The 27,344-nt window shown below is 42.1% G+C and overlaps 1 protein-coding gene across 6 annotated transcripts in view; it reads right to left on the reverse strand.

Moving 5' to 3' along the window:
* NEBL (nebulette) overlaps positions 1-27,344 on the reverse strand; it is a 403,673-nt gene that overhangs the window by 43,494 nt on the left and 332,835 nt on the right. For 4 of the 6 annotated variants that reach the window (XM_051821440.2, XM_002717405.5, XM_008268286.4 and 1 more), the window contains 5 exons: positions 23,294-23,398; positions 19,161-19,268; positions 15,724-15,834; positions 9,357-9,467; positions 4,440-4,550 (listed from right to left, as the gene is read on the reverse strand). The exons of the other annotated variants lie outside the window; for them this stretch is intronic. In XM_051821440.2, the coding sequence (XP_051677400.2) occupies positions 4,440-4,550; positions 9,357-9,467; positions 15,724-15,834; positions 19,161-19,268; positions 23,294-23,398 (546 nt within the window). The remainder of the gene's footprint in view (positions 1-4,439; positions 4,551-9,356; positions 9,468-15,723; positions 15,835-19,160; positions 19,269-23,293; positions 23,399-27,344) is intronic. 6 annotated transcript variants of the gene reach the window in all.

Below are 27,344 nucleotides of genomic sequence, written 5' to 3' on the forward strand. Positions count from 1 at the left end.
AATAGAAGTTCAAGTAATAATGTTAAACTTTCAGAATAATAACATTCTGTTATTACGGTGTCTCTAAAAACTGCTCTTAGTAAACCTGTGTAAAGCCCTGAGACAAAACGTTTCATTGGAAGGACAACGTATGTGGAAACTGAGGCATTGATTGTGGAAGAAGCTTCCAATTGGAAGCTTCCAATTTGAGTTTCAAACACTTGTTAAGATACCAGCTGTGCCAGTTTTTTACTATTGTGACACAACAAAATGCCACAAAACTCACAGAAGGTTTCAATCAACAACCTGAAGGCACTCACATTCCTAGACGAACCCTTGGGCAAACCCTCCTGCCCAAGTGCCTCTGAACGATGTTCCATAACATCCATTGGCTAAGGAAAGTCCCACAGTCAAACTCTATAGATATAGGAAGGTTTAATTATTTGGGGTCATTAGTGTAACAACATACTACCTGGATTGTACCTGAAAAATAAACTTCAAATATTAAAAGCAAACTGACAAACCCATGTGGGAGACCTGGATGGAGCTCCTGGCTCCTGCTTCAGCCTGGCCCAGCCCTGGCCATTGCAGCCATTTGGGGAGTGAACCATCTCTCTTTTTTTTTTTTTTTTTTAAAGATTTATTTTTATTTATTTGAAAGACAGAGCTACAGAGAGAGGCAGAGGCAGAGAGATAGAGGTCTTCCATCTGCTGGTTCACTCCCCAGAAGGCCGCAACAGCCAGAGCTGTGCCAATCTGAAGCCAGGAGCCAGGAGCTTCTTCTGGGTCTCCCAACGTGGGTGCAGGGGCCCAAGGACTTGGGCCCTCCTCCACTGCTATCCCAGGCCATAGCAGAGAGCTGGATTGGAAGAGGAGCAGCTGGGACTAGAACCAGCACCCATATGGGATGCCAGCGCTTCAGGCCAGGGCTTTAACCCACTGTGCCACAATGCCGGCCCCTCCCTCTCTCTTTGTAACTCTGCCTTTCAAATAAATAAAAAATCATAAACACACACACACACACACACACAATAAACTGCCAGAATCTTAAACTTTAGCTGAAAAGGATTTGAGAGTCTGACAATTTGGCCAAATGGAACATGATGTGATGACAATTATATGCAAATAAGGTATTTGGATTGCAATGATAATAATAGCATTATCAAAATTGGTTTTGATTACATGTAACCATGATACAGCCAACTCCTCTGTGCGTATTTTCTCTAGGTGCTCAGTAAATAAATTTGCTTTATGTCTTTATGTTCCTACTATACAGTCCCAAAGAACACAGAGATCCAAATTAGCATATTATTAGGTAAATAAACCTATTATCATGCTAAGGAAATACCATTAAAACAAGCCAACTTTACATAAGAAAAGTATGTCTTAGAAGCCTGCTCTTAGGTAAAAGGGTAAAATACAAAATGTTTGTTCTTTTTACATTCCTTTCTCTAGGGAAGTTTTAACTGGTTTCAACTCTCACTCCCATGAGGATTATTTTAAAAAAATTTTTTCTTTATTTATTTTGGAGGCAGAGAAGGGAGGCAGGGAGAGAGAGAAAGTGCATGTTCCCATCCGCTGGTTCACACTCCAAATGCCTACAACAGCTGGGATTAAGCCAAGGCCAAAATTGGGAGACAAAAACTCAATCCTTGCTGCCTGCCCGGCCTGCATGGGCCAGGAGCTGGAGTCAGGAGCTGGAGCCAAGCATCAAGTCCAAGCACTCTGGTACGGGAGGCAGACATCTTAAATACTAGGCCAAATGCTAACCCAAAGGGTGATTTTTGAAATGTTCTTTAGCCTTAAATTCTATACCCCCTGCTCCAAGGAACCTTAAACTAATACTGGATACAAACCCTTCATCATCATAAGAAAAATCTTGGAGAACTCAAAGTAGTGATCTGAGGGCGGGGCATTGGCACAGTAAGTCGCTGCTTCGGATGGCCACATCCAGTATCAGAGTGACTGCTTCAAGTTCCACCTCTGCTGCTTCCAACCCCCTTTCCAGCTAACATGCACCCTGGAAGGCACCATATGATGGCTCAAGTACTTGGGTCCATGCCACCCACACAGGAGACCTTGGTTCCTAAATTTGGCCTGGTCTAGCCCTGGCTATTGTGGGCATTTGGGGAATGAAAGAACAAATTAAAGATCTTTGTCTCTCTGCTTTTCAAACAAAATGAAAATGAATAAATAAATATATATATATATTTTAAATGTAGTGATTTGAGGCTGGCGTTTGGTGTTAATGGGTCGCCTGCAACTCTGGCATCCCATATGGGTGCTTCTCTTCCTATCCAGCTCCCTGCTAATGGACTGGGGAAAGCAGCAGAAGATGGCCCAAGTACTTGGGCCCCTGTCACCCATGTGGGAGACCTGAATACAGCCCTTGGCTCTGGCCCAGCCCACCCATGGCTGTTGTGTCCATTTGGAGAGTGAACCAGTGGATGGAAGTCTCTCTGTGTGTCTCTCTGTAACCCTAAATTTCAAATAAATAAATAAATAAAAATAAATCTTTTTTAAAAAAAAGTGGTGATTTGATAGTTAGTGGGCAGCCAGTCACTTGGAAGCCCAGGGAGAAAGAACTCACCATGTATGGACATTCAGGAAGACATCAGAGCTGCATGGAGAACCAAAAACCAATGCAGGCACAGGCTGGGGCCTATGGGCCTAGCACATAACAGGGAGAGAGGGGTCGGGCTGGGGCCAGTCATGGCAGCATCCTGGACACCAGAAGAAGTGGTGTGATTTGCTGTGGACATGCCAGGAAACCACTAGGGGCTTCTAAATGAAGAGAGTGACAGAATCCCAATGAATTCATCAAAGAATATTCTGGCTGCTGGATAGAGAACGTATAGTTGTCCTTCAGTACCTGTGGGGTTTTGTTCCAGGGCCCCCTACAGACACCAAAACCCAAGCATACTCAAGTCCCTTATATCAAATGGTGTAATATTTGCATATGGCCTAATATAACCTACAGACATCCTTCCATATACGAGTAATCATCTCTAGATTACTTGTAACAACTGATATACTGTGATGCTATCTACATAGCTGTTATAGAATATTTTTCAGGGAATTATGGCAAGGAAAAAAAGGATCTGTGTGTGTAGCACAGCACAACTTTTTTCCCCAAGTACTTTAGATTCATGGTTAGCTGAATCCATGGATGCACAGAAAAGGGCCCATGATACTAAGTAAAAATGAATAAATAAATAAATGAATAAATAAATAAAGTGCATGATATGATCCCACTTAAATATTTTAGTTCTATCTATATGCATGTGTATGCTAATTTATACATACATTAAAATAGACCTGGAAGGCACTATAGCAAAATTAAACAATGGGCCTGTCTCAAAGAGAAGAGACTGGGGAAGGACAAAAGGTGTGGGAGATTTCAAGTCAGCTCTTGGCTACCATCTCTAAATGGAACCCTCAGAGGCCAAGAACCCTACAGCATTCCTGGTTCTATCATCTAAGCCAATCATTGCCATCCTGCTTCCTTGTCAGTGCCCCACCCAAGGGATGCAAGCAGTCAATTAGCTACCTGTGGCCTTCTGGATTTCCTGGGCAGAGATCAATCCAAGTGAGCTCTTGCTGACTGCGAGGGCCACATTACAGCTCTCAGCACAGACCCACTGATGCCCCCTCCTAAGCAGCCTTGAGATAAGTGAGTAACTCCACCTGCACCCCAGCCGTCTCTCCTCAGAATACGTCTCACAGAACCACTGCATCCCCAACATTCGTCACTTCAGTGATCCCTTACACACCCTCACAATCGCTGGGGAAATTCAAGAGGTGTGCCCCCAGTTCTGGGCCATTTCCGTTGAAAAATATGCGTGGAATCTGACTCATACATCTTTGTTACGGGATATCTATCATCTCACAACATCTAAGACAAAACCACTAAATTAGCATCCTGTTATTACATGCAGCACATGAAGAGGAAAATGGTATTAGGGGAGTGAACGTGGTCATTCAGGATATATAATACCTGAATTGCTGACTCTGTAGAAACATCAGACACGGTGGTGAAGTCAACAGATTAAAAACATCCAACCACGCAGAAATGGCTATTGTTCTCCTATTACAGTCTCAACTTTTGCTCAGAAAGTTGAAATCACAGATATGTCAAGTAACACGTGATCTTGCTTTAATAAAAATATATTAAGCAAACATTTATCATAGCATAGATGAACATGAAAAGCATTCATTATGTAATAACGTGTGTAGAGGTGTGTATGTGTGTAGCTTATTAAAATATATTTCCCTCTTTCCTTTGATGTGAAGGATAAGAAACTATCAATTTTCATATAAACATGATGATCTGAAATGACTTCCATTCCAAACTATAGCAACAAACCTTTGAGAAATCCCCAGCACTAAGAAAACTGTCAATACACTTGGTGAAACTCCAGAACGGGAGCCTCATGGCTTGCACCCCTTGTGCCACTCACCTCGCTGGCGATTTCAGCAGCTCTCTTGGCACGCTGGATTTCGAGGGTGTCAGTGCCAACTTGCATTCCCTTCCCTTTAATTTCTGACTCCAGGTCTTTCTTGTATTCTTTCTGTAAAAGGCAGCACTTCATAACATTCAGACACTTGGGGGGAGAAACAACTATCTATAGTCAAGGATACCCGAAAATTGCCAAATTTATAAAAGATGACGGGTGGGGAGAGAGGAAGGAAGGGATGGGGGAGAAGGGGAGATAGAGGGAGAGAGAAGGAGAGGAGGGAGAGAGAGAGAGAGAGAGAAACACAGCTTACTTTGTATTAGGAATGTTAGCCTGGAAGTAAGTTTTCTAAAGTGCTTTGAATTATCATTGTTATTCTCACTGAAGAAAGGTGTATAAAGTTCTGACGATTTTTCGTATTAAAAAGGAAATTGCCAGGCACTCATCTTCACTAACAAACTGCCTTGGGACCTAAAGGATAGGGCGGCAGGTGCAAGTAGAAAGGAAGGGAATTGAAGCTGTGACTCTCTCAATAGATGCTGGAAGTGTTCCTTATCATATCTGGTAAATTCATCACAATATGGGAATAACAACAGCTCCAGGCAGGATCTATCCACTATAAAGGTCAAAGTACCTGCAAATAGCATGAAGCCTAGCACGGAGGGGTGCACAGTAACTGAGCACTTCTTTTAGATTTTCATTTCTTTACCTCGTATCAATTCCTCCCTTTCCTGAGAAGGCCTCATTTACTACTGTTTCTGCCATCACCTTGCCATTCATGGGCATCTGGCTAGACTCTGCTACTGAGAATTTAAAACAGTTGTCCCAAGTATTATGGACAAATGATTACAAGATTGACTTCTGAACGTAGACCAGACATGTCATCTTAATAGAAGACCTTGCCGAGCTGAATAAAGAAATTATGGAATACGTAATCTATCGAATACTACACAGCAGTTAAAAAAAAATGAAATCCAGTCATTTCCAACAAAATGGAGGAATCTGGAAAACATCATACTGAGTGAAATAACCCAGTCCCAAACGGACAATATCATATGTTCTCCCTGATCTGTGACAACTGAGCATCTAAAAGGAAACCTGTAGAAGTGAAACTGACACTATGAGAAGGAATGACTTGATCAGCCCTTGTCCTGACTGTTGAGGAACAGCTTACTTGTGGGGAGCAACTGGGAGCAACTCGGACTAGACTAAGTTACTGGAATTAAGACTTATTCTATGCATCTGCTCTCCCACAATATGGCGCTGGGAGAGGAGGAAACAGCTTCTACACAGCTGCCTCCAGTTCAACCAATAAACTGTAGGACCTGCTCCTGATTGGAGAGCAGCGTACTCGGCGTGTGGGTAGCAGAGTTGGGATTGGTGGAAGAGGACTATAAAGGAGGAGAGAGACAACATGCACCAGGAACATCTATCTGAAGGAACACCTGTGCAGCCCCCGAGAGAGCCGGCCGGTGGTGTGCCGCTCCCCCGCGGAAGTGGGGAAAGTGGCAGGGGGAACCGCCCTTCCACAGAGGTGGAAGGGATGGTAGCCAACCTGGGAAGAACCAGCAGCAAACCCGGGAAGGGCCGAGCAGACAAAAGAATAGTGCAGGGTCCTGTGTTGTTCCTCCACGAAGAGGGGGAGCGACATAATGGTGCCGTGACTCGGATATGAAGCCTAGGCAGGGTTTAGTGTCGTTCCTCCATGAAGAGGGGGAGCGACATAATGGTGCCGTGACTCGGATATGAAGCCTAGGCAGGGTCCTGTGTCGTTCCTCCACGAAGACGGGGAGCGACACTTACTATTTTATTCTTTTTAGTATTTTCTTTTTCTACTTAATACCATTGGTTAAACTCTACTTAACATAGAATTACTCTTAGATGTTTAAATCCAATTGAAAATTGATCCTTGTGAAAAATAAGAGTGGGAATAAGAGAAGAGATGTACAGTTTGGCACATATTCCCACAGACTTACACCTAAGGGTAAAGCTAAAAACTTGCCATGGGATTCCAAATCCCATTAAATTTGCAGGTGCTAATGCTATTGTACCAGTTAAAGTGATCATTTTAAGTGCATAATTGATCATAAAGATAGGAATAAGTGTCAAAGGGATCACATAAATAAGACCAACTGTCTGGTAATAACAATACATAGAATTAAAAAGGAGAGAATGATCCAACATGGGAAGCAGGCCACACAGCACTCATATAATGACAAACACCTTAACTAGCACTCTGGCCTCAGATCAGCTCTTAAGACATTCAGATCTGGCTAAAAAGCCCAAGAGAGCATTTCAGGCATGGAAAGCCAAGACATTGTGGCAAAAAATATCTACATGAAAGATCTCTGTGAGATCCCAGTGGAAAGAAGGAACCATCAAAGAAGGAGGCACCTTTCTCTGAAGGGAAGAGAGAATTCCCACTTTAATTATGGCCCTGTCTAAATAATGTTGGAGTTTGTGGGCTCAAGAGACTTCTACAGCCTTGGCAGCTTATGGCAAGAGCCTCGGGTGATTACTGACATCATAAATAAGAGTGTCAATTGTTAAATCAATAACAGGAGTTACTGTGCACTTGCTCCCCATGTAGAACTTCTGTCCTTAATAAGTTGTACTATGAGAATTAACAGTAAAACTAGTCTTCAAACAGTACTTTATACTTTTTGTGTCTGTGTGGGTGCAAACTATTGAAATCTTCACTTAGTATAGAGTTGATCTGCATATATAGATAATTAAAAATGATTCTTAATGAAGAATGAGATGGGAGAGGGAGTAGGAGGTGGGACAGGAGTGGGGGTGGGATGAGGGGTATGGGGGGGGGAGAACAGTTATATTCCAAAAAGCTGTACCTATGAAATTTATATTTATTAAATAAATGCTGTTAAAAAAGAAGAGCTTGCCAAAGATTACAACATGGAGATGCCATATGATGACAGCATGGGCCAGAGACCAAAAACTGCCCAGTGGACATGTGCTGTCTATGACCAGCAGCTCCATCTTCTTCCAGGGAATTCCCTCTGACCTCTCTCCATCCAGACACTTTGGGTCACAGACTTCCTTCACCTCTGTACTCCTTGCACATATTGTTAATTCCACTAAAATGCTTTTTATTGCTTTTAAAGATTTATTTATTTATTTGAAAGACAGAGCGACACAGAAAAAGGGAGAGACAGACCATCCATCTGCCGGTTTATTCCCCAAATGTCCACAACAGCTGGGGCTGGACTAAGCCAAAGCCGGAACCAACCAGAAACACCATCAGGGTCTCCCACATGGGTGGCAGGAACCCAAGAATGTGGGCTTGTTCCTCTGCCTTCCCAGGCACATTAGCAGGGACCTGGATCTGAAGCCAAGCAGCCAGGACTCAAACTGGCACTCTGATAAGGGATGCTGGCATTGCAAATAGTGGTTTAACCTGCTGTGCTATAATGCTGGGCCCTAAAATGCTTTTTTTAAAAAAAGATTTATGTATATATATTTGAAAGTCAGAGTTACACAGAGAGAGAAGGAGAGGCAGAGAGAGAGAGAGAGGTCTTCTATCCGCTGGTTCACTCCCCAAATGGCTGCAACGGCCAGAGCTGCGCTGATCTGAAGCCAGGAGTTAGGAGCTTCCTCCCAGTCTTCCCATGCGGGTGCAGGGGCCCAAAGACTTGGGCCATTTTCTACTGCTTTCCCAGGCCATAGCAGAGAACTGGATTGGAAGTGGAGCAGCCGGGTCTTGAACTGGCACCCATATGGGATTCCAGCACTGAAGGCAGTGGCTTTACCTGCTAAGCCACAGCACTGGCCCTAAAATGCTTTTGAAATGTTTCCTTTATCTAAAAAGCACAAACATAGCCAAGATTAAAGTGCATTTTTGAAATATTTAAGAATTTAGAATATTTTGTGCTAAAGACACTGTTAAATGACATAGGGCATTAGCTAAACAAATCAGTAACCATGAGAGGCCAATCAGCACATTACACTCACCAAACTCCTGACACAAAGATTACATGAGGTGGGAACACAGGACAGAGGTTGATCCTAGGAGACTCAATCCTAGGACCTTAATGGCTCACTTCCCATTGGGATGACCACCCATACACAGGGTATCTGGTTAATAGGGTCATCACATGGAGCCAGCCTCCCAACAGTGAAGCCAGGAAAGAAGACAACAGAAGCCACAGGCGAAGGGGACAGACACCACCTGAACTCCAACCTGAAGCAAACTCCATCTTCAGACCTTTCTATTCTGAGCGCTAAACACATTTCCTTTGTTGCTGAACCCAACTTGAGTTGGGCTGCTTTCATCTGAGCAACAAGGCGGTCGTCAGCATCACCACCACAGCTGATTTACACACGGGGACAAAGCCTGAAGCTTTTTCAGTGCCAAACTCAGTAGATTTCTCCTCGAAGCACAGTACCATTATGTGACACCCAGGCAATAACATAACATAGGGATTAAAGGACAGAAAGCACTTCAGAGAAACTCCATTCCTTCTTCTTTGAAGGTCTCATGAAGTGAGAAGCAGGCGCTATCATCTGATAACGAGGGTCACTGGAGCTCATTCCACCACCAAGGGAAGGACAGAAGAGTCAACTGCGTTATGAGCAGAAGAGCGCGTGCACTTGGCACCTGCAGTAACAGACAGACCATGATACTACACCTGCCTAATCTTTGGTCTTTTACTTGCTTAAAAGCACAAGTCAAATCTCAGAAGCTATTTTGTTTTATTATACAGATTTTCTCTAAAATGAGAAAATGGCCATTTTTCTCATACCACAAAGAAAAGAGATTGCGAGTATTGATTGTCTAGGGAAGGATTACTAAGACATGGCTGCTTATAGTTATCCACATATGTATACAATGTTTGAGAAAGAGTTACAGGTGAAGAAAATTAGCTGAAAGGTATTATATTCCAAGTTATTAAATATACTCACCTCGCTGGCCATTTCAGATGCTCGCTTTGCTCTCTGAATATCGAGAACTTCTGAACTGAGTTCCATTCCTTTCCCTTTTATTTCATTTTCCAAATCTTTTTTATATTCCTTCTGTAAGACAAGAATGCACAGTTCAAAACTTATGAGGAATCACATTACCCAGTGTACTATTTTACATGTTTCCCAGAGATCAGAGGAGGAGGAAGCATTACGAGGAATAAAACGAATCAGACAGCTGCGATTCATGCTTGTTTCATGCAGACACTTCATTTCTCCTCCGTCAGCTTCAGAGTGGCTTCCAATATTAGCCATTTCTTTTTATTTTTTCCTCCCTTTCATCCTTTCTCCTAATATGTTTTGGTACTGAAGTGGATTTTATAAAAAGATGTCCTTTCTTAAAACCATGAGAAAGATCTTAAGCATACATGCTTCTTATTTGGAGTACTTCTTTGAAAGCTATCTATAAAATATGAGTTACAAAAAGAATGTAGTTGAGAAGAATGGAAAATCACAAAATCAAAAGGTTTGATATAGCCAAAATTAAAGAAAAGACTTGCATTTTACTCAAAGATTTGTAAAACCATATATTTACTTACAGATTGATAATATTTAGTTTGAACTTTACCTATTTTAATAATGGATTTTAACTAGATACAAATATCCTAAACAAATCAATAAATCTTATACAAAACTTTTTTTCCTCTGCTAACAAAGTGCTTGTTTCTTACTTATCTACATTCAGAAACAACAGATATCTTACTCCTAATCATCCAAGCTTCATTTATGACTAACATTCAAGATGAAAGATAAAATGTCCTTCTTAAGACAAGAAATCTGGTTCCAGTTAATTCTAGGGTTCACTTCATGTTATTTTCCCTTTGCCCAGTATAATTAAATTAGCCTGTCCTCTGCCCAACTAATAGCTTAATAGACGATGTAATGGGCTACTCATGATTTGGGAAATGGTGCTAAGTCAATGACTTGGGTGAAAGCCACTTATTTGGTTGTGTGACCTTCAGGAAGACCTTAAGAAACTCATGTTTGATGTCCAGCCTGGAAAAATGGAAATAAAAATACTGGATCTAGCAATGTTAAAGGGCAATGGGGAGAAATCAAGTGAAATGAAGTATAAAATGATACTTTGAATATGCTAGATGTAAAAGCCATAAAATAAGGAATGTAAAACCCATCTGCAGCTAAATGCTTACATTTAAGGAAAGTATAATTTCATTGTCACCAAAAGCTAGTTTTTAAAATTAGACATCTCTGTAACTTCATCAGAAGATTTCTTTCTTTTTTTTTTTTTTATTTTTGACAGGCAGAGTGGACAGTGAGAGAGAGACAGAGAGAAAGGTTTTCCTTTGCCGTTGGTTCACCCTCCAATAGCCGCCGCGGCTGGCGCGCTGGTGCACCGTGCTGATCCGATGGCAGGAGCAAGGTACTTATCCTGGTCTCCCATGGGGTGCAGGGCCCAAGTACTTGGGCCCTCCTCCACTGCACTCCCGGGTCACAGCAGAGAGCTGGCCTGGAAGAGGGGCAACCGGGACAGAATTGGTGCCCCGACTGGGACTAGAACCCAGTGTGCCGGCACCGCAAGGCAGAGGATTAGCCTAGTGAGCCGCGGCACCGGCCCATCAGAAGATTTCTAATCATAATTGTTATGGACTGAATGCCTAAGTCCCCTAAAATATACTGAAGCTCTGACTCCCAAGTTGATGGTATTTGGAGGTGAGATCTTTGGGAGGTAATTAGGTGTTGAGATTGTGAAGGTGCAGGCTCCGGGATGGTTAACAAGTCTCTAGGAAGGGAGAGGAGGAAACAGAGTTCTCTGTCTCTTCCTGTGCTTCCACAGGGAAGGGCTAATGCATACAACAGGCCAAGAAGTGGCTCTCACCAGGAAATGAATGTGCACCTTGATCTTGGACTTCCCATTCTGCACAACCCTGAGAACTGGCTATTGTTTAAGTCACCCACTGTACAGCATTCAGTCCCAGCAGCCTCTGGCAGATTAGTGCAATAAATTCTTGGGCCTTCTCTATCCTGATGCATGCATTCTGAATCCACAGGTCTAAAACAACACGCAAAAGGAGGAGTAGGCCAGCGCCGCGGCTCAATAGGCTAATCCTCCGCCTTGCGGCGCCGGCACCCCGGGTTCTAGTCCTGGTCGGGGTGCCGGATTCTGTCCCGGTTGCCCCTCTTCCAGGCCAGCTCTCTGCTGTGGCCAGGGAGTGCAGTGGAGGATGGCCCAAGTGCTTGGGCCCTGCACCCCATGGGAGACCAGAAGAAGCACCTGGCTCCTGCCTTCGGATCAACGCGGTGTGCCGGCCGCAGCACACTGGCTTCGGCAGCCATTGGAGGGTGAACCAACGGCAAAAGGAAGACCTTTCTCTCTGTCTGTCTCTCTCTCACTGTCCACTCTGCCTGTCTAAAAAAAAAAAAAAAAAAAAAAAAGGAGTAGAAGAAAAAGGCAATCACATGTATGAAAATTATTAATGAATCTTAAAATGGATCTCCCTGTCATTTGTATACAAATGATAAAAAGGATTCTCCTTTAAAACAAAAGTCATATAAGGGGTTGGCGGGTAAAGTCACTGCCTGCAGTGCTGGCATCCCATATGGGCGCCAGTACGAGTCCCAGCTGCTCCACTTCTGATCCAGCTCTCTGCTGTGGCCTGGGAAAGCGGTAGAAGACGGCCCAAGTCTTTGGGCCCCTGCACCCATGTGGAAGATCCGGAAGAAGCTCCTGGCTCCTGGCTTCAGATCAGCTCAGCTCCAGCCATTGCAGCCAACTGGGGAGTGAACCAATAGAGGGAAGATTCCTCTCTGTGTGTGTGTATAACTCTGACTTTCAAATAAATAAATAAATCTTTCAAAGAAAAAAGTCATATAAAAACCTCAAACTTTTAAAACACAAAAAAATAAAGGTAGGAAGCTGCCATTTGTTTAGCCTTCAACCTCAAAAAATGGTATAGGCACTAAAAGTGAGAAGAGACAGCACAGCACAACATACGTCACAACAGGGAATCACATTAAATTTCTAGAGCCAGTAAAACAGCATCTGCTTATTACAGAAGATCATGACTGTACTTCTAGACACATAATGTTGTTCTCCTCTATTTCACTGGTATAAGACATTTCTCTCAGCAATACTTTCTTCATTTGGAAAATTCAGGGTGAAATGGAATTTCACTTTCCATTTTACATATATATTCCATTTATAACCTATCTCACACAACCTATACTACATATTATCATAGTACGTATATAATTTATAGATATTCCATTTATATTAAGAGGAAGCATCCCTCAATATAAGAACATATTTAGACAGACTTGAAAGAACTCCAAGACACTTTTTCAGACATGTAGAAAACAGAGAAGCTTTTAAAGAGCTAGACCATGAACTCATTTTTAATGGTTAGATTTGAGCAACTTCACATTCAGCGTAGTTAATATATTATTAATTGTGAGGCAAAACATTAAGCTTAGGGGAGAATAAAATGAAAAATATTTCCCCAACTGAGAACACAAAGGACTTATAAGTAATACACAATTTATCCAGATCTTAAGTGTGTGCATCTCACTTGTGATAGCAGATGTTATGACAATCCTACAGGGAAGCTACAGCTGTGGCTAAGAGACTGTTCATAAGAACTAAATTTGAAAGAATCAAGCTTGTCCCACCGGTATTCAGAATTTTAAAACACAAACTGCCATTTGGAGTTAAGGTGCTACTTGGGATGCCTTCATCAATACTAGGGTGCTGGTTTGGTTCAAGTCCCAGCTACTTCGCTTCTGATCCAGCTTCCTGCTAATGTGTGCCCTGGGAGGCACTGAGTGATGACTCAGGTGCTTGGGTCCTTGCCACTCACATGAGAGACCTGGATGGAGTTCCTGATTCCTGACTTCAGCCTGGCCTAACCCTGGAAATTACAGGCATTAGGGAACTGAACCAGCTAATGGAAGATCTCTTGATCTCTCTCTCTCTTTCTCTTCTCTCTCTCTCTCTCCCCTCTCTAAGTAAATCAAATGAAACATTAAAAAAAAAACTAACTGCTATAAAGCTATAAAACCAACCACTTATAGCATTTCTCAGCTACAATAAAACAAAACAAAATGAATACTTTTTCAAGTTTTTCAAGGAAATCTGGGTGACTTCTTCCCTCCATTTATTTTTTTTATTTCTTTTTATTTATTTATTTATTTTTTTAACTTTTATTTAATGAATATACGTTTCCAAAGTACGAATAATGGATTACTATGGCTTCCCCCCCATACCGTCCCTCCCACCCACAACCCTCCCCTTTCCCACTTCCTCTCCCCTTCCATTCACATCAAGATTCATTTTCGATTATCTTAATATACAGAAGATCAGCTTAGTATACCTTAAGTAAGGATTTCAACAGTTTGCTCCCACACAGAAACATAAAGTGAAAAATGATAGATGATTTTTTTAAATGATGATGAAATCAGATCAGACCTATTGTCATGTTTAATCCCAGTGAGAGTCAAGTTGGGAATTGATAATTTTTTTTTTTTACAGAAGATCAGTTTAGTATGCATTAAGTAAAGATTTCAACAGTTTGCACCCACATAGAAACACAAAGTGAAATATATTGTTTGAGTACTCGTTATAGCATTAAATCTCAATGCACAGCACATTAAGGACAGAAATCCCACATGAGGAGTAAGTGCACAGTGACTCCTGTTGTTGACTTTACCAATTGACACTCCTGTTTATGGCATCAGTAATCTCCCTATGCTCCAGTCATGAGTTTCCAAGGCTATGGAAGCCCTCTGAGTTCTCCGATTCTTATCTTGTTTCGACAAGGTCATAGTCAAAGTGGAGGTTCTCTCCTCCCTTCAGAGAAGGGTACCTCCTTCTTTGATGACCTGTTCTTTCCACGGGGATCTCACTCACAGAGATCTTTTGCCAGAGTGTCTTGGCTTTCCATGCGTGAAATACTCTCATGGGCTTTTCAGCCAGATCCGAATGCCTTTAGGGCTGATTCTGAGGCCAGAGTGCTGTTTAGGACATCTGCCATTCTATGAGTCTGCTGAGTATCTCACTTCCCATGTTGGATCACTCTCCCCTTTATTTATTCTATCGGTTAGTGTTAGCAGGTACTAGACTTGTTTATGTGCTCCCTTTGACTCTTAGTCCTTTCATTATGATCAATTGTGAACTGAAATTGATCACTTGGACTAGTGAGATGGCATTGGTACATGCCACCTTGATGGGATTGAATTGGAATCCCCTGGTATGTTTCTAACTCTACCATTTGGGGCAAGTCAGCTTGAGCATGTCCCAAATTATACATCTCTTCCCTCTCTTATTCCCACTCTTATGTTTAACAGGGATCACATTTCAGTTAATTTTCAACACTTAAGAATAACTGTGTATTAATTACAGAATTAAACCAGTCATATTAAGTAGAACAGACAAAAAAACTACTAAGAGGGATAATGTATTAAGTTGTTCATTAACAGTCAGGGCTATGCTGATCAAGTCACCGTTTCTCATAGTGTCCATTTCACTTCAACAGGTTTCCTTTTTGGTGTTCAGTCAGTTGTCACCGATCAGGGAGAACATATGGTATTTGTCCCTTTGGGACTGGCTTATTTCACTCAGCATGATGTGTTCCAGATTCCTCCATTTTGTTGCAGATGACTGGATTTCGTTGTTTCTTACTGCGGCATAGTATTCTAAAGAATACATATCCCATAATTTCTTTATCCAGTCTACCGTTGATGGGCATTTAGGTTGGTTCCAGGTCTTAGCTATTGTGAATTGAGCTGCAATAAACATTAGGGTGCAGACCGCTTTTTTGTTTGCCAATTTAAATTCCTTTGGGTAAATTCCAAGGAGTGGGATGGCTGGGTCGAACGGTAGGGTTATCTTCAGGTTTCTGAGGAATCTCCAGACTGACTTCCATAGTGGCTTGACCAGTTTGCATTCCCACCAACAGTGGGTTAGTGTCCCTTTTTCCCCACATCCTCGCCAGCATCTGTTGTTGGTAGATTTCTGTATGTGAGCCATTCTAACTGGGGTGAGGTGAAACCTCATTGTGGTTTTGATTTGCATTTCCCTGATTGCTAATGACCTTGAACATTTTTCATGTGCCTGTTGGCCATTTGGATTTCCTCTTTTGAAAAATGTCTATTGAAGTCCTTGGCCCATCTCTTAATGTTCATATAGACATTGCTGATTTTAATGAGCATGTAAAACATTATTAATAAAGATTAGAATGAGAAAAAAGAAAAAAGAGTTAACATCTCAAACACTCAATCAGAAGAGAACTGGTAAGCATTTCCTGAGTTATTTCTTCTCTTTGGAGATATTTAATAGAAAACAGCAGGAGCTTACCTCCCTCAAAAGGTTGGTGATGTACTTTGCGTGTAAGAACTCTGGAGTCTTGTCTAAATCCAGCGAAGACCTCCCTTTAATCTCCTTCTCAAAATCTTCTCTGTAAACTTTCTGTTAAATAAGACCCACAATTTTAAACATGGGAAATACTAGTGACTGCTGAAAACACAGAACAAGAGTTCCCAGAATAAAGCTGATGCTTTCTTATACAATTCCACCACCGTGGAGTTTTCTTATCAACAAGAAGCTACTCCCACTTTATTCTACATTTCAGAATTCTACCAGACAAAAGCAGAATCCTCTCTCTGGAAAACCATTCTGATGAGGCTGCTTAACACTCGCCTAGGATCTGATGTTAGGAGGGGAACCAATAGGACTGGCTGTTTGGATCCCCTAATTAACTCACTCAGAAAGGAGTGGGTTCTTCCACTGGGAAAACACTTGGTGGTGTGCAATCCCATTTAAAGCAAAGTCCCATCACGGTCATGGCCCCATTATCCTGCTCCTTGTCAGTCCTCAGTGACTCCAGGGAAGACCATTTCTAAAATTTCATGGAGGCTGGTTGCTAGAGGAGGGGTGGGTATTTTCCTTTAATGACTTTGCTACTGAGAATGCTTCTCCACACTCTGTGTAATTTGAAATTAATCAGGTTACCCTTTGAGGATAAGCTTCTTTTGAACTTGATAAATCCTTCTTTAGGTAACAGAAGTGGAATGCTGATGGTGACTGTGGAAGGCCACCACCCATCTCTTTGATACTCTCTGCCACTCTCCCACTAGGATTCACTTAAATCTAGCATTTGAGCTATGTGCTTGGAAATCAACAGTAGCCCATGCTTTATGACTCTAAAGACAGTCACTCTAATTTAAAAATATCCATCCCTGTGAAATAGTTCCGGAACAAAGGCCAGACTTTACAAGACAGGTGTTTTGCACCAATTGCATAACAGTAAATAGACTCTGCATGAGATTGTAGTTTATGCAAAATGAGAGGCTATTTCGAGGTTCATTACATAATTATTACAAAAAAGTTAACTGCAGAAATAGAGGAATTCTCCAAACCAGAGGGAGAGTAAGAAAAGTGTGTTATCTCCTGAGCATGACAGACATGTCACACATGGCTTTAATAAATGACACACGACAGAGACGAGGAAAGGCCGCTGTGGACATTCTGTAAAGCTACCAAGAATGAATTAAGAAGTCTTGTTGAGAACGTTCTGAAACAACATAGAGATACACGAAAGATCAATAATGAGAAATGTCCTTTTCTTATGTGGCACTGAAAAAAAAAAAAAAGCTGAATCTAGGGGGTTTCCATGACTTAAAGGAGTCTTTGAATATATATGATATGATATATCATATAGTGCCATATAAATATGATAAATCCTCAGTCCCCACTGCCAGGAAGCCTTGGTCTAGGACATCCAACAGCCAGTGGCTACAATGAAAGGGAAAACATGCCTCCCTTGGCAGGAGTGGAGGATCGACTCGGGGAAGCAAAGATAACCATGAGAAATGAGGAGCTAAAACCACAAATCATACATTGCTGTCATTTCTAACTCAGAACCATGGCATTAGACTATAGTAACTATGAATGACAAGTGCCAGGATTTGCTGGTAAGCACAAAGTTAACTAGTTAGAGCAAAAAGAGCATTAAGGAACCACAGGACCAGAAACATAAAAGTGTCCTCAACATACATGTTTCTGTGACCAAACATCAAAGAAGAGGGGAAGGAAGGTGTGGTGAAGGGAGGCTGGCACCATCCTCCCTGGTTTGTTTTCAGAAAAGGAGAAGTCATTTCTGATTCTGTGTTTTTTTAGCAAAAATTTCTTTAACAACTTCACATAGTCTTAAACAACCCAAGAACCCACTGTGAAAGCACCTGACAGCCCCCCATGTGGAGACCTCTCTGTGGGCCATAGGTAAGTAAGTGACAACAGGCACATTATTACTGAAAAATGGGGCACTGCATTGCACAGCTGGCTGGCGCCCACCTGAAAAGTGCCTGCAACAGAAGATGATAAATATACATGTACTATATGCTTCACATATTGATATCTAAATGCAGAAAAGGGATCCCATGACAATTTATTCCATTAAAGGTAAGCTTTTATAGGACTTCTGAATTTTGACCAAATTTAGCAGTTCTGCCAATTCAGTTAAAACAAATGCAAATTTGTATTAGGCAAAATAGTTATCTGACATTTCTTTATCAAATTCCCCTTCATATCTTAAGAAGATAGGACATGAGAAAATGCAAGTTAATTCTTTCTCCTCTTTTGCTTAAAGAAGAAAGTAAGTAACTTTGACTAGTCAAGAAACCACAGGAATGTGTGACCCTTTTCCGATAACAATGCGTTTTAATACTTCAGCAAATACAAATTATCTGTTCACAAAATTCCAGTGAACGATTTTCTCCAGCAGTTACCATTTCTCCCTGTTTCCGTACTGTAATTGGACAACTCAAAGCGTCTTGCCCATAGAGAAAGCCCAGCAGGAAGCCCTAGGGATGCAACTGGCTGATCCTGCTGCGCACTGCTTCTGTCCCTCAGAATAAGCCACTTGCAGCCAGAGAACGTGGACGTCAGCTGCAGACTTAACTGTATGTGTCCGGTCCCGAAAAAAGTAGGAAAAAATAAAGAAAGAAAAAAAGAGAGGGAGAAAGAAGGAAAAAAAGAACGAAGAAAAACCCAAGAGGGGACTATCTGGATGTGGGCATTGTGTTAGGTCGAGAATGCACTGAATGAATAGACAAAACTTGTAATCATTTATGGCGATGGGGTGGGGGGAGCAATTACATAAGCTAAGAGAGCAAAGGGAACTATTCAGGGTTTGACCAGACCCTCGAACACTGGCATTTGTTGGGTATTTAATTTTCTTCAGGATAATTAATGTCAGTGGATACATCATAACCTAGGGGTGATACTTTGCTGGTTTCATTGCTTTGAGGATTAAATGAGCCAACATAAATAAAGCACTTAGCATATTACCTAGCACAGAGTATCTACTCAGTCTTAGTTCCATGGTCTTTGAAAACAGGAAAAGAAAACAAGAGGAGAGGGGAGGGGAGGGGAGGGGAAAGCAAAGGAGAAGAAGAAGGTGGCTGAGGCGTCTGTTCTCCCTTTCCCATCCAGCTTGTAGGCATGTACTCATCCTAGGTGTACATCAGGGACATCTGAAAGCCTTGCTGATTCAGTCTGCAGGGTCCACATGGAGAAGCGGCTCTGTGGGCCTCTGTGGGTGGACTCAACAAATGAAGACACTAAGGGCCAGGCAAACCTGACGACCTGGACCAGACCTGGAGTCCCCCACACAGGGCCCTGCATCCGACTAGAGCCAGGCTCTTTATTCAGGATGCTCTACAAGCTGGGAACCACTGGGCAGCGGTCACACATCACACACACATGATGGATAGACAGCAGAGCCAGGGTCCTACCTCACTTTGCAGCTTTTGAGCCTCCTTCGAAGCCTGGTAAGAAGGTGTCTCAACAAATTCAAGCATCGACTTTCCCTTATTTTTCTCATATTCTTCCTTGTATTTAACCTTCATCAAAACAAGTGTAAAAAGCATGTAAAAGTCAGCCCTTATACAAACAAAGCGAAGCAGAGTAAACAGATGTCTAATATTAATCACTCTGTGTTCAAAAATCAAATTATTCTGGTCATTGAGGTGGATCAGTGGGTTCCATGTAGTTGATGACACACAAAGGAAGCAAACAGGAAATATTTTTAAATGTTTCAGGGATAAAAATAAGTTATAATGAAATTCTGGGACTTCAGTAAAAAGTATTTTGCCCAATACCTGAATATATATAATATACAATAAATAATATATGTATATAAAATATAATATACAATAAATATATATAATTGCTGAATAGCTGTATGTATGTGTGTGTGTGTACACACACACACACACACACACACACACATATCCTACACAGTCAGCCCTTCATTCCATGGAATCTCCATTCTCAGATTCAACCAATCGCAGATCAAAAACACTTGGGAGAGGGGCAGGTGTTTGGCGCAATGGCTAAAATGCTGTGTTGGATACCGCACCCCGTATCATCAGAATGCCTGGTTCAAGTCCAGGCTCTGGCTTCTGACTCCAGCTTTCTGTTAATGCAGACCCTGGCAGCAGATGATAGCGCAAGTAATTGGGTCCCTGCCAACCACTTGGGGAGACTTGACTTGAGTTCCAGGCTACTGGATTCAGAAAGGTCCAGTACTGGCTGTTGTGGGCATTTGGGGAATGAAATGAGTGGATAGAAGATCTCTTCTCTCTCTCTCTTTGACTGTCTCTCTCTCTGTGTCTCTCTGTCTTTGTCTCTATCTATCTTTCAAATAAAAAAAATACACATTTGAAGGAAAATGGCATCAGTACTGAACATGTTCAGACTTATTTTCTTGACAATAGTTCCTAAACAATATAGTGTAACAACTATTTACATAGCATTTACATTCTGTAAGTATTATAAGTAATCTAGAGATGGGAGCATTTGCATAGGTCATCTGCAAATACTATGCCAGTTTATATGAGACTTTAGCATCCACAGATTTTGGTATTCAAGGAGGGTCCTGTTACTAATCCCCCATGGATACTGGGGCAATTATATGGGGTTACATGCCTGTACACACATGGTACTCATGTACAGGTTTAGGGAGAAAGAAAGAGGAAGGAGAGGGAGGAAGTAGAGGCGAGGGGCACAGATCTTTGTAATAACTTCAATATCTGTTAGTAAGTTGTGTACCAGAAAGAAAACACGAGTGTGATTATATTTCTACCAAAGGCAGGACAATGTTCTTTTTTTTTTTCAGTAAAATTTTTTTAAAAGATTTTATTTATTTATCTGGAAGGCAGAGTCACATAGAGACAGAGAGAGAGGTCTTTCACCAACTGGTTCACTCCCCAAATGGCTGCAATGGCTGGAGGTGGGCTGATCTGAAGCCAGGAACCAGGGGCTTTTTCTAGGTCTCCCACTTGGGTGCAGTGGCCCAAGGACTTGGGTCATCTTCTACTGCTTTTCCAGGCCATAGCAGAGAGCTGGATCAGAAGAGGAGCCACCAGGACACGAACTGGCACCCATATGGGATACCGATGGTGCAGGTAGAGGCTTAGCCCACTACGCCACAGCACTGGCGTTCAGGACAATATTTTTGAATCATAACTAAAACACACACATGCACACAAACCTTGTATGGGATTTCTTTCATTTTCACTTTGAATTATAATAGCATATTGTGAATTCTTTATTTCAACTACAGTCTATTTTTATCTCATTTCTGTTTATATGAGCAACATTTTCCTTTTTAAGATGTTTTATTTATTTACTTGCAGGGCAGAGGGACAGATAGGGGAGAGGCTGGGGAGGGGGAGGATTTCCCATCCATTGGTTCACCCCCCAGTTGCCCAATAGCTGGAGGAGGGCCAGTCCCAAAACCAGGAGCTGGGAATAAAATCCAGGTCTCCTATGTGGTTGGCAGGAACCTGCACACCAGGGTCTGCATTGGCAGGAAGCTGGGGTCAGCAGCCACATCCAGGCATCAAGTCCAGGTACTCCAGTGTGGAGCATGGGCATCTTAACCACTAGGCTAAACACTCGCTCCCCTGGGTAATGCTTTCGCTCTCCTGAAAACAGAAACTAAAACTCATGTCAGCTATCAGAGAGGCTGGCTTTGGGACAACATATCTTTTTAAAATTAAATTCACGGAAATTTTTACTATGACTCACCTCATTCAGAAATGCATTATTAAAATTCTTATACTTGAACATTATAAAATTATTTAAGTTGTATAATAATGATGAGGATAATGGAAACAACCCAAAAGAGGTTTTTCAATACTTAGAACTCTGTGGTTAAAACGCACCACACATAAGTGGCAGTGCTGTGGTGCAGTGGGATAAACTGCCACTTCGGACACCAATATCCCATATCGGAATGCTGATTTGACTCCTGGCTGCTCTGCTCCCAATTCAGCTTCCTGTTGATGAACCTGGGAAGGCGGTGGAAGATGGTCCAAGTGCTTGGGCTCCTGCCACTCACGTGGGAGACATGGATAGAGTTCCTGGCCCCTAGCTTCGACCTGACCCAGCCCTGGTTGATGTGGGCATTTGTGGAGTGAGCCAGCAGATGGAAAACCTCACTCTCTCTCTCTCTCTTTCTCTCTTTCTCTCTTTGTCTCTGTCTCTCTCACTCTCTCTGATGCTCTGCCTTTCAGATAAATAAATCTTACATAATGAATTTTAGATGTCTACTTGTAGATGTATTTTTGCTGCAGAGAAGTATGAGAGAATGATCAATAAAATGTTGAAAGTGTAGAATACACTACAGACAGACTGTTATGAAAAAAAAAAAGAAACAAAAATAAGAATTTAGGCACCAGCATTGTGGTACAGTAGGTCAAGCTGCCACTTGCACCACCAGCATCCCACGTGAGAACTGGCTTAAGACCTGGTTGCTCCAGTTATGATCCATCTTCCTGTTAATGAGCTGGGAAAGCAGAAGATAGCCCAAGCATTCAGGTCCCTGCCACCCATGTCAAAGACCTGGATGGAGACCCAGGCTCCCAGCTTCAGCCGATCCTGCCCTGTTGTTGCAACCATTTAAGGAGTGAACCAGCAGGTGGAAGATCTCTCTCTCTCTCTCTCTCTCTCTCTCCCTCTATCTCTCCCTTTTTCTCTAACTCTGCCTTTCAAATAAATAAATAAATCTTTAAAAAAATAATTTAAAGAGAAAAAATGCATATATCCAAACTTTAAAGGGGGTCTATTTTATATGTTTTTAATGTAAAAGGATGGTGAAGGTGAACTCATTAAGCAATTCATGTTCCACAGAATTCATTTAAAAGAGTGATGTAAAATTTTCTCAAAACAGATGCTAGAAATGACATGTTTTGCAACTATCTCAACTCAAGAATTTAAAAATGGATATTAGCTTTAAAGTTGTATTAGGGAGATCTTTTCTTAAGTTTTTTCAGGGGGTAGATGGAGTTTCAGGGGTGGAAGCAACGTTGATGTAGAACACAGGGGGAGCATCGTTTTCCCTTTCTGATAACATTTCTACATCACAGCCAACCTGGCAACTGGTAAATTAATGTTGTACCTCCAAACAACAAATCGGCATGCTAAACACACTTAAGCCAGCATGACATTTGACCATAATTCAGTTAATTCCTGTATTCCAGACTTTGAATTACGTGAAGTAGCTATTATTTTATGCAATGTGTTTATATGGAAATATGGTCAAACTCCCCTGAACCAGTAAACCACAGGTGGGGAACATTTTTCTTGCCAAAGGCCATTTGCATATTTATCACATCATTTGCAGGCCATACAATATTATCAACTTAAAAATTAGCCTGTAAAAAAATTGCTTTGGCAAGGTCAGACCAAATGAGGCCCCAGGGCCAGACGTTCCTCACCCCTGTTTGTAAACATAGGGAAGATAGTGTTGGGAGACTTTCTAAAGCAATATTAGCTGCCTCAGAATCTGCTCTCAGCAAAGGCACATTGTCAGCAGAGGGTCCCAGCAGGAGGGGAGGGGGCTCACCCATCAAGTGCATACCTGGCTCTGGAGGGTGGCAGTGCCTCTGTGGTGCAGGTGTTCGGTGGCCTCGGCATCAAAATGATACATGCCTTTGTTTTCCTCAAAAAACTTTTTATATTCGCGCTGAAATACAGAACATGAAAGGAAACTTTAGGGAAAAAGAGACTGGTTCCAGTAATTACGTAACTTAGGAATGCAAACTGGACCACGCAAGCCACCAAGAGCTGCAAAGCTGTGATCAAGGCCCCGGGTGTAGCCAGCGGGCATGGCGATCTCCGACTCTGGGAGCAGCAGACACACGCAAGCTAGGCCAGCTCTGGTTGCTCAATGAGACCAGCATGGGACACACTCAGGGTACGAGAGGCCGGGGCCCTAACGCAGCGTGAAAGGTATTTGCACAGCAGGAGCGGCCACGGGAGACCTGGTGGCAAAGTGGGCAGGATAAAAGTGAGGCGCCCTGGCTGGACACATCTAGTGCCCATGGGAGAGAAGGAAAGAACACGGGAACAGGGAGCTGGAGACAAGGCAGAAAAACACTCCTGCACAGAGATCTGTGGTCACAGGGAATATGAGACTATTCCCTGAGAAATGATTTGACTAATTTTTCCCAAAGGAAAGGATAGGAGTTGCTTGGGAGACAATTTGAGGAATCTGAGTATAGGCAGTTGGATTTTTAAGGTGTAGAAACTGCCTATATGTAGACACAGAGAGAAAACGGTGAATTTGGAAGAGATCGGAACAGACTGGAAGGCCAAGTTTGGCAACTGCAGGACTCCAAATACAACAGCAGTAAGGCAGAAATTGCCTCATGGTTCCTATCCCGGACACCGAGTTATTCTGCACTATTTGGAAAATACTTCAGAGGTAAACAGTAGCTCTAGAGACTCAAGGTTGCAGAGACTCAATGAGCTAAAACTGGTTGTTCGTTAGGCAATGGGTTTCAGGAGAAATGACACTCTTACACAGAGTGGAAGGGCACATGAGCAGCATTTGAGAGGCAGCAGGAAAGAGCTGGCCAGGCTCCAGAGTTCTGGGAGTGAAGGGGGTGGGGTGGGAGGTCCCAGAGACCTGCCACACAAGAGCTGCTGCTCCCTGGACCACAGGGGGAGCCCAGAATCAAGTGTATCCTCCCAATCAGAGAGCAAAGACGTGTGTCCCCCAGACTGTAACCAGAACAAAATGAGGGAAGAAAAAGAGGAGGAAAAGTCACGGCTGTTCACTAGCACATCTTGGCCAAAGAGAACAAATTCTAAATGCTGACCCCTCTACCAATTTAACAACAAAAAACAGAAACAAAAACCTCAAAAGATAACACAGTTGAAGATTTCATAACTTGATTAGAAGTTATTTTATAATAGACACTAAGATAATCATGACTTGAAGGTAAGGAGCTAGAACAAATTCCATTACTAAGCTAAAATCCAGGACCAATAAAGCCTAGCATATAGTCTGGAGTAACAGATATACACTAAGAAAGGTCAATGAAAGGTTGTTCCCAGGAAAATTATCATTCAAGTTATAAAAATTTCAGAAATACCTATTTAAAAAACAACCAAAACATAACAAAAAAAATCTGTTTGTACTAAGAGCTGCAGAAGAAATTTCTAACGCCCCAGCTTATTTTTCTATATCCTAGTCTCTGTTGCCTCCTAGTGGGAGATACACAGAGTTACACACATTGGAGTTTTAATTTATGTAAAATTATGAAACAGGTGGAAAAGTAGGAGAGTTCCACTTCCAGAGCAAAATATTGCCTTAAAATTTTAATTAGTATGGCTGTACAACTCATAACCATTTGTTTCACTCTACACACTCACACTGAAATGAAAAGAATTCTGACGAATACCAAGACATTTAAAGAATCTTCAAAAAAAAACCAGCTGTTTATAACAAACTGACAACTGATTTTGGCAGAATGTTTAGTGCACAATCTCTTAATGTTTTAATAAAATTGTTTCCTTTATAAATAGATAAAATTTGAACTATCTTTACATTAAAAAATTTAAAAGGCCATTCTAATATATAATAACTTTGAGCCAAAGTATTACTGAACAAATTGAATTAGTAGATACTGCTAAGTACTAAATGTCTTGAATCTTAAATTCTGTCTCCGATTGTGGGTGTTGGGCTGGCTGTCGAGATACACGCGTCCCACACTGAGGTGTCTGGGTGTCGTGCCCAAGCTCTGCGCCTGACACCAGCTTCCTGCTCATGCAGACCCTAGTAGCAGCAGTGATGGCTCAATCATGGGGTTCCTGTCAACCAAGGTGGGAGACCCAGACTGAGGTCTGGCTGCTGGTTTTGGCCCCCAGGTCTTGGTGGGCACTTGGGCAATGAACCAGCTCTTCCCCATCCTCTTCATGCCTCTCAAATAAATTGAAAGCAATTTTCAGAAAGTGATCATTGAATCACCATTTTTTTTTTGATGGAGAAAAAAACTGATCTAGAAGAAATCATTACCTGGATAAAGATTTAAACTTTATAAATGGTGCATCAAGTAAGGGTATCACGTGGCTTTGCTAATTTGTCTCTGTCGAAGAGTTGAGAGAAATAATTGTAACCATTATCATAAAACTAAGGCCAACACTCTTGAAAGAAATATTGCCTATGAGTGGCACACAGGCTTCCAGTTAACCAAATTTTTAACATTACCACCATGGTTGTTTTGTTCACTTATCTACACACAAATCCCCAGGTTCCTAGGAAATTTAACCCAAGTGTGAAGAGAGACTAGCCAAGGGCAGATCCCACTGAGATGATGAAAACTAGATGCCAAAGACAGAATGCAGAGAAATGTAGAGGGCTCAGGGAACAGAAACACATCGCTTTCAGAAGCATGCCTGTGGGCTGTGGAGAAAAACATGGGCTGAAAGTAGAGACACTCAGGGAACAGAAGGATGAACACTGAAATGGCAGGAAGACATGACGGAGTATCCTGGACCTGAGTGTCAATCCTGAGCCCGCCCATGTCCCTCTCACTGCCATTCCTTGCTTAACAGACCAGAAAGAATGATGTACTACTTTTCATCCAAGAACCGGTGCTTTAGAAAAATAAATAAATAAATAAAATAAAAACAGAAATCTTGGCACGTATGAATTATTTGCATGCAGAATATATTTCTTTTTTCTTTTTTTTTTTTTAATTTTTGACAGGCAGAGTGGACAGTGAGAGAGAGAGAAAGAGAGAGACAGAGAGAAAGGTCTTCCTTTACTGTTGGTTCACCCTCCAATGCATGCAGAATATATTTCAAGAAAGATGCCATGGCAATGATGTTCACAAAATAATGAAAAGATTTTCAGTACAGCAAAGCTAAGACATTTCTAAAACGGAACTGAAGCTGGGTCTCACTGTTCAGGCGTCTGGGAACTCAGCGTGGACTACAGATTTTTCAATCAATGGCTCTGGGCGCCCCGCACTGAGACCAGTGTCTGCACTTATTCCCAGGTTTTGCCAGACAGGTGCTCTCCATGGAGTCTGTAGATACTCAATAAGTTAGGATCATTTTGAGTGAGTGGTTAGTAAAACAGGCATGGAGATAACTGGAGGTTAACTTTTAGCTCAGGGGTTTCCTGTGATGGACAAAAGGGAGCCACCCGTGGCCCAGGAGCATCCATTCTGAGAACAGGTAAAGTCAGGGACCAGACACCCAGCATCCAGAAGGGTGACTGACTGCAGGGGCAGCAAACAAAATATTTCTGCCAGGACACGATGAACTCACTCTGCCCTCCAGGCTGCCTTGACAGACAGCACAGAAGCAGCACAAGACTCAAATACAATGTCACTGTCACATGGATGTCTTTTGGAGAAAACACAATTGGGGTTAAGGTAAATTTTTCATGCTGCTGATGGCACATTAGACGTCCTGGTCTCACCTGAATAAAATAAAAGACACACAACTCTAACCCTGAGCTTCAGGGGCTTCAGTCTAAGACAGACGAAGAAAGGGTGAAGAAGAAAGTCACACACTTCGAAGTGCAGCTGCATTCACAATACCAAGAGCTAAAAAGAACCCATCTGCAAAGCGGCAGCTTGGGTGGCATTTATGCAAACAGAGCACTGCTGGTTAAG

Source organism: Oryctolagus cuniculus, chromosome 13 (assembly GCF_964237555.1).
Source record: "Oryctolagus cuniculus chromosome 13, mOryCun1.1, whole genome shotgun sequence".
NCBI lineage: Eukaryota > Metazoa > Chordata > Mammalia > Lagomorpha > Leporidae > Oryctolagus > Oryctolagus cuniculus.